Source organism: Cebus imitator, unplaced genomic scaffold (assembly GCF_001604975.1).
Source record: "Cebus imitator isolate Cc_AM_T3 unplaced genomic scaffold, Cebus_imitator-1.0 Scaffold87, whole genome shotgun sequence".
Classification (NCBI taxonomy): domain Eukaryota; kingdom Metazoa; phylum Chordata; class Mammalia; order Primates; family Cebidae; genus Cebus; species Cebus imitator.
The window spans coordinates 6,770,868-6,784,576 of NW_016107402.1; the positions used below are offsets into that span (position 1 = coordinate 6,770,868).

General features: G+C 40.2%; 1 protein-coding gene across 32 annotated transcripts in view; it reads left to right on the plus strand.

Annotated features, from left to right (window-relative positions):
* Positions 1 to 13,709, plus strand: part of EPB41 (erythrocyte membrane protein band 4.1) — a 220,493-nt gene that overhangs the window by 77,448 nt on the left and 129,336 nt on the right. For 30 of the 32 annotated variants that reach the window (XM_017534786.2, XM_017534785.2, XM_017534773.2 and 27 more), the window contains exon 2: positions 13,063 to 13,537. In XM_017534786.2, coding sequence (XP_017390275.1) covers positions 13,070 to 13,537 — 468 coding nt within the window. In that variant the 5' untranslated portion in view covers positions 13,063 to 13,069. The remainder of the gene's footprint in view (positions 1 to 13,062; positions 13,538 to 13,709) is intronic. The other 2 variants (XM_017534791.2, XM_037740733.1) reach the window with 1 other exon arrangement.

The window sequence follows — 13,709 nt, forward strand, 5'->3', positions numbered from 1 at the left end:
TTGAACTCCTGACCTCAGGTGATCTGCCCACCTCGGCCTCCCAAAGTGCTGGGATTACAGGCGTGAGCCACTGTGCCTGGCCTGTAAGGACCCACTTTCTAGAAGAATCCTTTCTCTGGTATCTGCAACACATGAGCATTCAGCTTGAATGAATATTTTTGGTGATAATAAGCTCACTATTCCCAGGCAGCTCATTTAATTATTAGGAATTTCTTCCCTTTATTTTATTTACGTGAAAACTATGTCTTTGTAATTTCTGTGGACTAATTAATTCTGCCCTTAGGAATCATGTGAAACTCAGCAGCTCTTGAAATTTGTTAGAGCAGCAATCATACGCTGCTTTGAATTCTCTTTTTCTAGTCTAAAGGTCTCAATATCATTCATTTATTTTATGACGGTTTCAAATTCCATCATTATCTTCTATCTCTGACAGATTCTTTCTCTCTAAAATAGATTGCTGAGACTGAATGTAAGATTTAAGATGCAGTATAAATACTGAGAACTTTTACTGTCTACAATCTTCTGGATAGAGAATCAAATTCAGGAGGTCAGAGAATTAAGTTTGTCTTTCTCACTAGAGTAGCCCCACTGCTTACCATAGGAGTGCTCTGGTCACCTATACATCTAGAAATGCAGGTAAAGATTGTAAGCTGTTTTAGAATTTCATTTCTGTTGGGGCATGTTCAATCAAGGCATTAAGATCCTTTTTTGTGTGTGAACAGTTGTCAAATTGGGTAACTTCCAAGGGTGGAGGTTGGTGAGGTAGGCAAAAGCCAAATAATTCCAGCATGTAGTTTAAGTGAGAAGTGAAGAAGACTCATACAAACATAATAGTAGAGAAGCTGAAAAATAGATTGGTTCTAAATATATTTTGGTGGTAGACTGTATAGGATTAACAGATGGATTTGATTAGGAAGGGAAATGGAGAACGCTAAGAGAAGGATTGCACTTAGGATTCTGATTTGAGATACTGGATAGTATGATTGAGCCACTTATGGGAATAGAAAAAACAGAATTAAGAATTTAATTTTGGACATATTTTATTGCGATACTTTCAAGATATTTATCTTTTTTCTCTTTTTATTTTGGTTATTTTTCTTTTTCTTTTTTTGAGATGGATTCTTGCTCTGTTTCCCAGGCTGGAGTGCAATGGTGCGATCTCAGCTCACCTCAACCTGCCTCAGCCTCCCAAGTAGCTGGGATTACAGGCATCTGCCACCACACCTGGCTATTTTTTTTCCTATTTTTATTAGAGACAGGGTTTCACCATGTTGGTCAGGCTGGTCTTGAACTCCTGACCTCAGGTAATCCATCTGCCTCAGCCTCCCAAAGTGCTGAGATTACAGGCGTGAACCACTGCGCCTGGCCTTATTTTGATTCTATTACCATTTATTGAAGTGGGCCAAGGGAGGTATATTATAAAAATGGCTTTAGGCTCAGATATGAAACTGTGGGTTAATGAGAAGTGTGCTAGTGAGAATAAGCTAGAGAAACTAAGGGCAGCGGGAGTTCTTAAACCTTGATTGCAAGACTTTTCAAGTTTCTCTGCCCAGTATTGATTTCAGCTTCCCTAGGGATTCCCATTGTGAATATTCACTGATAACCTGAATTTACCCAGTCGTTTGTTGAATTTCCCTCTGTCTCTAGCCTCTTCTGCCTCCACTTTATCTTCTTCCCTACTTAAAAGACTTCAGTGGCTCTCAGGAATCAATTCCTAACAATTTAGCAGGATATTCAAGTCAATTCATAATGTTTCTTTGCCTGTCTCTCCCTGTCTTATTCCATCTTCATGTACACTCTGGAAAGAGTAAAAAGAGAAATATATACATCGGCGGCGAACTTGAAACTGGTAGAAATAGAGGTGGTCTTGGCCAGATTGAATAGTGTGTGTATAACTTCTCAGTAGATAGGGGTTTTGTTAACAGAAAAGCATCTCTGGGGTAGAAGCATCTGAAGTACTGTGTTTTACTGAGACAGAAAGTAGCCTCAGAATTTACAGTAGAATCATCACCATGTTTAATGGTTTCATTAGCGCATGACTCTATGATCTGAGCAGATTTCTTAACCACCCAGAGTTTGTTTATTTTCTGGGAAATGAGAATGTCTACCTTGTAGAGTGGTTGTAAGACATGTAGAATAATGTGTGGCATTTAGGTACTCAATAAATCCTAGCTGCTATTGTTGTTGCTGTTGGAATCTAATTTTTTTGTTTTTGAGAGATAGGGTTTAACTTTGTCACCCATGCTGGAGTGTGATGGCAGGATCATGACTCACTGTAGCTTTGACCTCTGGGGTTCAACTGATCCTCCTACCTTAGACCCCCAAGTAGCTGGGATTACAGGGGCATGTCACCACACTTGGCTAATTTTTTATTTTTTGCAGAGACAAGGTCTTTCTATGTTTCCTAGTCTGGTCTCAAACTCCTGGGCTCAAGCAATCCTCCTACCTTGGCCTCCCAAAGTGCTGGGATTACAGGTGTAAGCCACTGTGCCTGGCCATGGAATTTTAAACGGTAGCTCTATTCTTACCCTATCTCCCCCTACTGCCCTATTGTAGCCCTATTTCAACTAGTCTGGAAATTCTTGCTAGTTTCTTTGGAATTACAATGTTCTTAATAATGCTGGTTCTCCTGCATGGAATTCCATTTGCCCGTTGCACTTCAAGTCTCTTTCTATTGGCATCTATACTCCTCCCTCAAAGCATTATTTATTTATTTTTTAAGATGGAGTCTTGCTCTTTTGCCCAGGCTGGAGCGCAGTGACACGATCTTGGCTCACTGCAATCTCTGCCCCCTGAGTTCAAGTGATTCTCCTGCCTCAGCCTCCCAAGTAGCTAGGATTATAGGTGTGCACTACCACGTCCAGCTAATTTTTGTATTTTTAGTAGAGATGGGGTTTTGCCATGTTGGCCAGGCTGGTCACAGACTCCTGACCTCAGGTGATCTGCCCACCTTGGCCGCCCAGTCTCCCTGGGATTACAGGTATAAGCCACGGCATCTGGCCCTTTTTTTTTCTTTCAGAGAGCTAATTTGAAGAGTAATACCTAGAATTAAATCATCAAACTTCATCCCTGTAATCGTAAAGAAAATTTTGTTAATGCTGCCAAACTGCGACGTTTTTGTGAAGTTTTCCACTCAAGAAGCATTAATGGAGCACTGACTCAATGTTACAGAGATGTAAAAAAAAATGATGAAAGATACCATTCAGTCTTTTCAGTCTGCTTAGTATATATATTTTTTAAAGATTTGATTTGTCTGAAATTAACAGATGCACACTTTTAAAACAAGTGTATCTTTGATATCGGCTGGGGTGTAATTCATAGAGTTTTGAGGATTAGGATTGAGATGGAATGGTAACTGATCACTTTTTCTGCAGTGTTGTGTAGATTCTTTTTTTGTTGGCTTGTTAAAATCAAAAGGCCTCTTTCTGACATGGATACCTCCTTTCGGATTTTGTATCTAGAATGAAAATAGTGTCATATACATAGGAAGAGCCTTTTTGTAGAGCATTTATCCTGTTTTTGCTGCTTGACTTCTTTGTGTCTTTTCCTCTGGTTACCCATCCTATCATTTGTAACGTGAAGAACTTGACTGCATGGTACAATTGATTTGTCAGGAGGTTTATTTGAGCTTTTAGTAAGTGATTCATAGGATTTTTAATTTTTGCTATTTATTTTTTGTTTGTTTAATTGATATTAACCTCAGAGCTAACTGAAAGTACCAGCAAGCTTTATCAGTTACATTTTATATTCTCTATCTCTCTCTCTTTTTTCTTTTTTCTTGGCTCTTATTAATAGCATTCTACCCATGTGTACAGGGCTGGAAAGAATATGGATGCAAACTCTCCTTAATCATTCATTTTAATGTTTTTTCTTGTATAGATTGAGTTGTAGCATCTTTACTAAATACTGCATTGTTTGAATTCCTGATTGTTTTCTAGCATTTAATGTCTGGTATTATCAGAAGTTGGCTTCAGTATGTTCCAGTATGAATTCTGGAACAATTCATAACAAACATTCTTATGTTTAGCTTGTTTTTTACATATGTCCCATTATGTGGCAAAATGTCTCACTTCTGTACTGATAGATATTATCCTCTAATTCTTCATATGTCTTAATTGGGTTTGGATCATAATCCCAAAAGATACAATCCTAAACACCATAATCCTAAATGTTAAAATCCTGAGAGATCAAAATCCCTAAAGTCTAAATCCCTGAAGTCTAAAATCCCTAATGTCTACAATCCCCAAAATTACAATAACAGGGTAGTTGCTTCATGTTAGGCAGAACTATTACTTTGCTGTCTTTATTTGGAAATTAAATATGGTTTAGGACATGCATATAGATGCCAAGTTGACAAGGGGTAGACTTAACAGACTTAATTTTTGAGGTGTCAGTTTGACTGGATTAAGGAATACCTAGAAACTGGGTAAAGTATTGTTTTGGGTATGTTCTGTGAGGATGTTTCCAGAGGAGATTAGTGTGTAAGTCTTGTGGTTTGGGTGGGGAAGATCTGCCCTCATTTTTGGTGGGCACCATCAAATTGGCCTGGGGGCACAGAAAGAACAAATGCAGAAGGAAAGTGTGCCTCTTAGAGCTGTCTCTTTTCTTCTGCTGCCTTGGACATCAGAACTATAGGCTTATCAGCCATTGATCACAAGGACTTATACCACCAGCCCCCCCAGGTCTTGAGTCTGAGAGTTTTACCATCAACTTTTCTGGTTCCGAGGCCTTCAGTCTTGGACTGAGCTATGCTACTGGCATCCCAGAGTCTCCAGCTTGCACACAGCCTGTTGTGGAATTTCTCAGCCACCACAATCATGTGAGCCAATTCCTCTAGTAAATCCACATATCCTATTGATTCTATCTCTCTGGAGAACCCTGACTAATAGAGATTTGGTATTAGAGAAGCTGAATGTCATTCCTTCTTACTGTATTCCTTATAACACAATAAAAGATCTGTGAAATTGTTTCCTCTTAGAAAGGCTGTGATAAGTTAAGTGTATGAGGCTAGTTAATGGTGAAAGATAAAAGTTTAAAGGCTAATGATGATTGCTTCTGTGAAAGCAGAGTGTTGCTTAATTGCAATGGCCAAACAATAACCAGACTTTCAAATGGACCGCATATACTTACAAAATTTGTAGACCACAACCACTCTCCAAATATAAGTGCAGTGAGTATTTCGAAGATCATACAAGAAGTGTAAAATGGAGGCAAAAAATACAAGAAATCTCCCCTGCCAAATTATTCAATCATGTACGAGTACTGCCCCTTCACACATGGTGCCATACTTGCCTTTAAAAAACACCCTTCATTACAGAATAAAAAGAATTTGACAAGCTCAGTGACCTTCTGAACCAAACACGCTTGCCAATATTGAGGTTCCTCCGTTGTTGCAAAACATTCCTCTGTTGTTGCAAAACTATTCTTAATTAGGGACTTGGCTGTTGAAGAGGATAGACTTCTTACATTTACCACTAAATCTAACATAGCAAAACTAGCACACACTTCACTTTGGCTAATGGATGGTACTTTTGAAACTGTCCTGTTTTGTTGTCATTTTTTAAGTCACCTGTATACAATACATGCCCCCATTGAATCTGAAAATTCTAGAACGTATCCACTAGTTTATGTATTAGTGACTGAAAAAAGTGAAACACCTTAAAAATGCTTATTTGAAGATTTGATAGACTTAGCAGAAGAAAACGGATTTTGATTGAATCCTTAAACTATAATGACAGATTTGGAATGAGGTACAATCAAGGCTTCTAAAAGTGAATTTGAAAATGTTACGAGTGAAGTTTTTTTTTTCCATTTAGCCCCAATGCATTTGACAGGAAATTTAGATGAGTGGATTGGCCACACAATACAGCAAGGATGAAAGCTTCAGTTTAAAAGTGCATTATGGCAGGCTCACATTATCCCAGCAGTTTGGTAGGCTGAGGTGAGACGATCACTTGAGCCTATGAGTTTGAGACCAGCTTAGGCAACATGGTGAAACCCCGTCTGTCCCCAAAATACAAAAACAAATTAGCCAGACTTGGTGGTGCGTGCCTGTAGTCCCAGCTACTTGGGAGGCTCAGGTAGGAAGACGGTTTGAGCCAGGAGATGGAGGTTGCGATGAGTTGAGATTACCCCACTGCACTCCAGCCTGGGCCACAGAGCTAGACCCTGTCTCAAAAAAATTAAATAAATAAATAAAATTTTTTAAAGTGCATTATGATGTCACTAGGGGAGAGTTGAGAAAAAATAAATAAAAGCGCATTATGGCTGTGTTGGCTCACTCCTGTAATCTCAGCACTTTGGGAGGCCAAAGCAGAAGGATTCCTTGAGCTCAGGAGTTTGAAACCAGCCTGGGCAACATGGTTAAACCTCATCTTTACAAAAAATATTTTTTAAAAAATCAGCTAGGCATGGTTGTGTGTACCTATAGTTCCAGCTTCTTGGGAGGCTGACATGGGAGAATTGCCTGAGCCCAGGAAGTTGAGGTTGCAGTGAGCCGAGATTGTGCCACTGTACTCTAGTCTGGTTGCAGTGAGGACCTGTCTCAAAAAAAAAAAGTGCATTATTTTCATTTGTAAAGTGCATTGGTATTCCTTCCAGTGATGACATTCCAGGGTGCTTTTCTTTTTTGAGATGGAGTCTCACTCTGTCACCCAGGCTGGAATGCAATGGTGCAGTCTCAGCTCACTGCAACCCCCACTTCCCGAGTTCAAGCGATTCTTCTGCCTGAGCTCCCTGAATAGCTGGGATTACAGACGTCCACCACCAAGCCCTGCAAATTTTTGTATTTTTAGTAGAGACAGGGTTTCACCACATTGGCCAGGATGGTCTCAAACTCCTGACCTCAGGCTATCCACCCATCTCAGCCTCCCAAAGTGCTGGGATTACAGGCGTGAGCCACCATGCCTGGCCTCCAGGAGCTTTTTATAAATTAAAGCCTCATCTATCTGAAGAAGCTGAGGTTACTGACTGATTCAAAAATAATTGTGTGCACAGTAGGGTAAGAAGACACACAATGGTGTTGCTGTTCAAGCACCAGTATTGTTTCTGCCAAATTTGTGGTCTGCATATGAGTGCATGTGAAATGGATTTCTGCATGCCTAAAATAACATATAAGCATGACACAAAGGATGGGAAAATTTAACAGGAAATGCTCATGTCCATGTATGTCAAATCATAGAAGAATTTCAAAAAGTGTAGCACCGGCCAGGTGCAGTGACTCACGCCTGTAATCCCAGCACTTTGGGAGGCTGAGGCGGGCAGATCACGAGATTGAGAGATTGAGATTATCCTGGCTAACATGGTAAAACCCTGTCTCTACTAAAAATACAAAAAATTAGCTGGATATGGTGGCAGGCACCTGTAATCCCAGGAGGCTGAGGCAGGAGAATCACTTGAACCCAGGAGGCGGAGGTTGCAGTGAGCCGAGATTGTGTCACTGCACTCTAGTCTGGGTGACAGAGCAAGGCTCCCCAAAAAAACAAAAAACAAAAAGAGCAGCACCATGTATAAAATGAATGTGAATGTATTATCTGAGAAGAGCCATGCTCTACAAGGAAAAAAGCAGCTATTCATTGCAATCCAAGACTTCAAAATATAGTTAATGATTGTGAAAGTCTGCCTGCTCTTATGGATTGCCTCTGCGCAATTGCCCATAATCTATCACTGTAATATACTTTTTCATATGTTGAGTTTTCTTTTTAGTTTTTAAAAGCTTTTCCCCCACTTTTTCAAATTGCCATCATTATTTTTTACAATTTGCTGTGTTCTGTGTTTCACCTTCACATCATTTCCATTATTGAAGGTATAAATTGTGTAAAGACTTTTAGAGAGTTCGAATGTGTTTTATGCATTATTTGCAAATTTGGCTCCACAAGGTGAATTTTCACAACATTGACTTAATGTGTAACATTGTACATGTATGTAAAATGCTCTTTGGGCAACTGTAAGATGTGGTGGTAACCCATCATGGTTTTTGATTGATCTTAAGACTTAGGTTGTTTGTTGTGGTATTTCAGATGACTGCAATTATATAAGCTATTTCTTTAATGAATATATCCTGTCTGCTCATAACTTATACCTGTATGACTGTCGTTAGTATACCTGAGTGTTTATGCTTGCAAAATATGTATGTTGTTTTTGACTATTTTGTCATGTAAAGTGGTCTGTGAAGCGTTCTGTTGTGTGTGTTTTTATGTTTCTCAAATAAATCCCCATGTAAATAAGTTATCTTTTTTTTTTTTTTGAGATAAGGTCTTGCTCTGTCACCCAGGCTGGAGTGCAGTGACATGATCTTGGCTCACTGCAACCTCCGCCTCCTGGGTTTAAGCAGTTCTCCCGCCTCAGCCTCTCAAGTAGCTGGGATTATAGGTACCTGCCACCACGCCTGGTTAATTTTTGTATTTTTGGTAGAGACAGAGTTTCACCATGTTCGTCAGACTGGTCTCGATCTCCTGACCTCAAGTAATCCACCCTCCTTGGCCTCCCAAAGTGCTGGGATTACAGGTATGAGCCACCGTGTCTGGCTGTAAATAAATATCTTTAAAAAAATTTTTTTTTAATTCTTTTTTCACGGCCAGGCACAGCGGCTCGCACCTGTAATTCCAGCACTTTGGGAGGCTGAGGCAAGCAGATCACCTGAGGTCAGGAGTTTGAGACCAGCCTGGCCAACATGGCGAAACCCCGTCTCTACCAAAAATACAAAAATTAGCCGTGCGTGGTGGTGGATGCCTGTAATCCCAGCTACTCGAGAGGCTAAGGCAGGAGAATCACTCAAACCCAGGAGGTGGACGTTGAAGTGAGCCGAGATTGCACCATTGTACTCCAGCCTGGGCGACAGAGCAAGACTCCATCTCAAAAAAAAAAAAAAAAATTCTTTTTTCCAGAATTATATTTTTGGGATTTTGATCTTTCGGGATTCAGCACTCAGGATTATGCTATTGAGGATTGTGTCTTTCGGGATTATGATTGGCTCCTGTCTTAATTATTCCTTCCTACATGTGGCAAAGAGATCATATTAATGGAGATGCCCAGAACACTGAATCTGGGTACTTATCACAGCTGGGTAGGAAACTTGGAATTGCCATAGCTCTATGGTTAAAGATTACAAGGTCAGATTAAGCGCCAAAAAGAGTTCTTAAAAATGTTAATGGTTCCCTTTTTTTTTTTTTGAGATGGAATCTCTCTCTGTCACCCAGGCTAGAGAGCAATGGCGTGATTTTGGCCCACTGCAACCTCCACCTTCTGGGTTCAGGCAATTCTCCTGCCTCAGCCTTCTGAGTAGCTGGGATTACAGGCGCCCACCACCGTGCTCAGCTAATTTTTGTATTTTTAGTAGAGACAGGGTTTTGCCATATTGGCCAGGCTGGTCTGGTTTCAAACTCCTGACCTCAGCCTCAGCCTCCTCAGCCTACCTCAGCCTCCCAAAGTGGCTGGGATTGCAGGCGTGAGCCACCGCGCCCTGCCACTTTTCACATTTTATATGTTGCATCATTTGCTTCTTTCATTAATTAACAAGCATTTGTTGAGCATTTATTGTGTCAAGTATTTCCCACTGTTCATATTCTTCTAAGAGCAGCTTTTTACAGTCTTTATTTCTTAGACATTTTGAGGTACATTCCCAAAATGCTTGTAATAGTGGTTTTCTGTGCTTCCTACTCAAAATGTGCAGAGTGGGCCAGCAGCATTGGCAACATCTTAATAGAATTATAGACCCCATTCCAGACCTATTAAATCAGACCCCTTAAAGACCTCTTCATGGGAATTGTAACAGGTGTACCTTGTTTACTCAGCCATCACTCTCAACTCCTCGTGGGAGGGAATGTGCGGATGAATGAGATGGGAACTGGAGTGCAGAAGCGCTGGAACCAGCTAGCTGTTTTGGTGCTGGTAGGACCCAAGGCTGTGCGGGCCCCGTGGCAATATCCAGGAGGTGGTATCTGCATCCCTTGAAGCCCCAGAGGGCATGTTACAGCGCTCTTTTAGTTTTTACATCTGCGGTCAGCTTAAGTGTTAGCAGCTCAGTGTGCCCTTTGCCATTTCGAGTGAGGGGCTGCCCTCTCTTGAAAAGGCAAAGGGCCCACTGAGCTGATAACAGTGTGACAGCCTGTTGTATCTGCACACGTGGCTCCCATGTTCTTGTCCAGCGTCCAGGAAAAATGAGGTCACAGGAATGAATTGAAGGATGGTAAATACGAGGGATTTTATTGCCAGTGAAAGTGGCTCTCAGCGGTAAGGGGAGCTGAAAAGGGACTGGGAGTGGTTAGATAATCTTCCCCTGAAGTAAAGCCATCTTCAGCTGGATTCTTCTCCAAAGTTACACCATCAAGCTATCCCTCCAAAGTCAAGCTGCTTCTCTTTGACATCTAGCCATAGTCCCTGACGTCCAGCTGCTTCTCCTCTCTGCCTGCTAAGTCTGGGGTTTTTATAGGCACAAGATGGGGTAAGATGGGGCCATGAATGGTTTAGGAAAAGGCAACATTCCAGCAGGAAAACGGAGATATAAGTTCTCACTTTGCGCTGCAGTTTCAGGCTTTTCTGCTTGAGGGTGGGGTTTCGTCAGAGACGCATCCTTTTCTGCCTAGAATTTCTCTGCCCTGCTGTCTTTACCAATAGTGGTTTGCCACCTACTAGCAGCATGACCCAGGGGGAAGTTATTCTCTGAGTTTCAATTTCCTCAGCTATAAGATTACTGATTCCTCTTTCCTTATAGGATTGTTGAAAAGTTTAGTTGAGATAACGTAGATAATGCCCGACATGGGGCCCAGCACAGAAATAGTACCCAATATACATTTGCTTCTTTCCCTTTTCACTGCTTTGTTCCATGTGTGTACAGTTATTCTAGGTTTAGCTCATACTTTAAATAAAAAATTTTTTGAATTTTTCTTTCATTTTACTGGTTCAAGTTGAAACAAGAATGTAAACTCCATGATGACATAGACCTTGGCTGTTTTGTTTACTGTTGTGTGTCCAGCACCTAGCATCAGTCCTGTGCTAGGTGCCTGATAAGAATTTGTGGAATGAATCAATTAGTATCATGCATTTGAAGTAAATTTACTTGAGTAAATTTAGAGAATGCCTTTGCAGTTTATATTTGTCAGATGTATTCAGTGAAATCAATTTATTTTTTATAAACTTAGTGGCTTTTGGTTTTTTTTGAGACAAGGTCTTGTTCTGTCACCTACGTTGGCATGGACTGGCATGATCATGGCTCACTGTAGCATCAGCCTCCTGGATTCAAGTGATTCTCCTGCCTCAGCCTCTCAAGTAGCTGGAACTACAGGCACATGCTACCCATGCCTGGCTAATTTTAAAATTTTTTTATAAATATGATGTCTTGCTATGTTGCCCAAGCTGGTCTTGAACGCCTGAGCTCAGGTGATCCTCCTGCCTCAATCTTCCAAAGTTCTGGGATTACAGGGGTGAGCCACCATGCCCAGCCCCCAAAAACTTTTATTAATACCTGTTTGTCAGATACTATTCTAGGCATTGGGTATACAGTGATTTAAAAAAAAAAAAGGTCAAGGTTTGTGTCCTTGTGGAACTTACATTTTAGCTGGAGAGAGGGAAGAAAGGCAATAAACTGGTAAACAAATATGTTAACAAAATAATTGCAGATAATAAGTGCAGTAGTCCTGTGAGGGTTTCTGGGGGCACGAAGGCCACTACTTTTAGCTAGGTTATGTGGGGAGGCCTGGTAAGACATAAGACAGTAATGATATGAAGGAGACTAGCCTTCAAATAGCCATGAGAAGAGCATTGTAAATAGAACAGCATGTGTGAAGAGCCTGAGGAAGGAATGAGCTAAATATACTTTGTTCATTCATTCGGATTGTTAACATCCAGATAAAGTTACTTCACTTAGGCTGGTTCAGTGCAGTGGTGCTTACAGCTAATTGATCACAACCAGTTACAGATTTCTTTGTTTCTTCTCGACTCCCACTGCTTCACTTCACTAGCCTTAATTTTTTTTAATTACTTTATTTAAATAATACAGAGAATATGAGGAGACAATGTAAATGCTGCTTTGTGAGTGATGGGGAGGAAGTACTTTTAATTATGGCAATGAATCAAAGCATAAGATCATCAATAGTCGACTTCATTGCCCAGTGCTTTCAAAGTCCCCACGTGTGTTGGTTATTCTTTAGTAAAATAGGTATGACAATGCTTGTTGGCTGTTATTGTGAGGCTTGACTGATAATACTGGGATTTTGAGATCAAGAGGCTAGAGGCCAAGAAGTTTGAAATATGTAAGATCAACTGCCTGCTTTCTTCTCCTTCCCTACGAGTGAATCAACACTTCCTGAGTTTTTCTTCCTTATCTCACTTCTCTATTGTTAGTTTCACTTCCTACTCTTAAAAATGCTGAGCTTTTAAAATCATGTTTATCAGGAGCAAAAAGAGACTGAAAAGCTTAAAATGGGATACCTCTGAGAGAGGATGTAATTTGGAATTATAACATGAAAACCTAAGAAATTTTTTTGCAATTATTTCAGCTGTGTGCTTGTCATTGCTGTTGTCTAGTCTTACAAGAAACTGTCAGAATTTTACTTTTGCAATTTAATAGAGAAGTCTCTGCATTCTAAGAGATGTAAAGAAAAAGAACAATAAAGACTTGGGGAACTTTTAAATTTCATCGTCTCTTGAGGTACAGAAAATTTTGCAGGGAGTAATCCCTGCAAATCCTACACCTTCAGATTGATACCCTCAAAGGACACTAAACACAATCCTTTTTAAAGGAAGGATAAAACTGTATTTACTATATACAGTTCTGAGCATTGGATTTAATATGTGATGCATTTCACTAAGGTAGCCTCAGTGGGTACTATATTTTAAACTGCTCTCTCTATATGCATTATCTTTAGTGACTGAAGACATTAATATTTTATTCAGGATGTGTAGATATTTTTGTACTTTAATGGAAAACCTCATGTTTAATGGGTTGGAATTCTGTTTGTTGGCAATTGAATACCTAAGTATATTAATTTTTTAGGGTTTAGGATTTTGCAAACAGTAATGTGTTTTGCTTATAAGAGCCTCCCTTTTCTGTCTTCTTTTTAACAGCAACATCATGACAACAGAGAAGAGTTTAGTGGCTGAAGCCGAAAACTCACAGCACCAACAGAAGGAAGAGGGCGAGGGAGCCATAAACTCAGGCCAACAAGAACCTCAGCAGGAGGAATCTTCTCAAACAGCAGCTGAAGGAGATAATCAGTGTGAACAGAAGCTGAAAGCTTCTAATGGAGACACTCCTACACATGAAGACTTGACCAAGAACAAGGAGCGGACATCAGAAAGCAGAGGCCTTTCACGACTGTTCTCGTCGTTTCTTAAAAGGCCCAAATCTCAGGTGTCCGAGGAAGAAGGCAAAGAAGTAGAGTCAGATAAAGAAAAAGGTGAAGGAGGTCAGAAAGACATAGAATTTGGAACCAGTCTTGATGAAGAGATCATTTTAAAGGCCCCAATTGCAGCTCCTGAACCTGAACTCAAAACAGACCCATCTTTGGATCTTCATTCATTAAGCAGTGCCGAAACACAGGTAAAGATATGTGGATATGGGAGGTGGGCATAAGGAAGGCAGGTTATACACTTTATTTTTCATTTAAGAGTATTTGGTTTTATTTCTTTCTAGTCGACTTAGGCATTGATAGTGATTAGTTACATGAAGCTTTATGGTTTCTATTCTTTTTTTTTTTTTTTTTTTTTTTTTT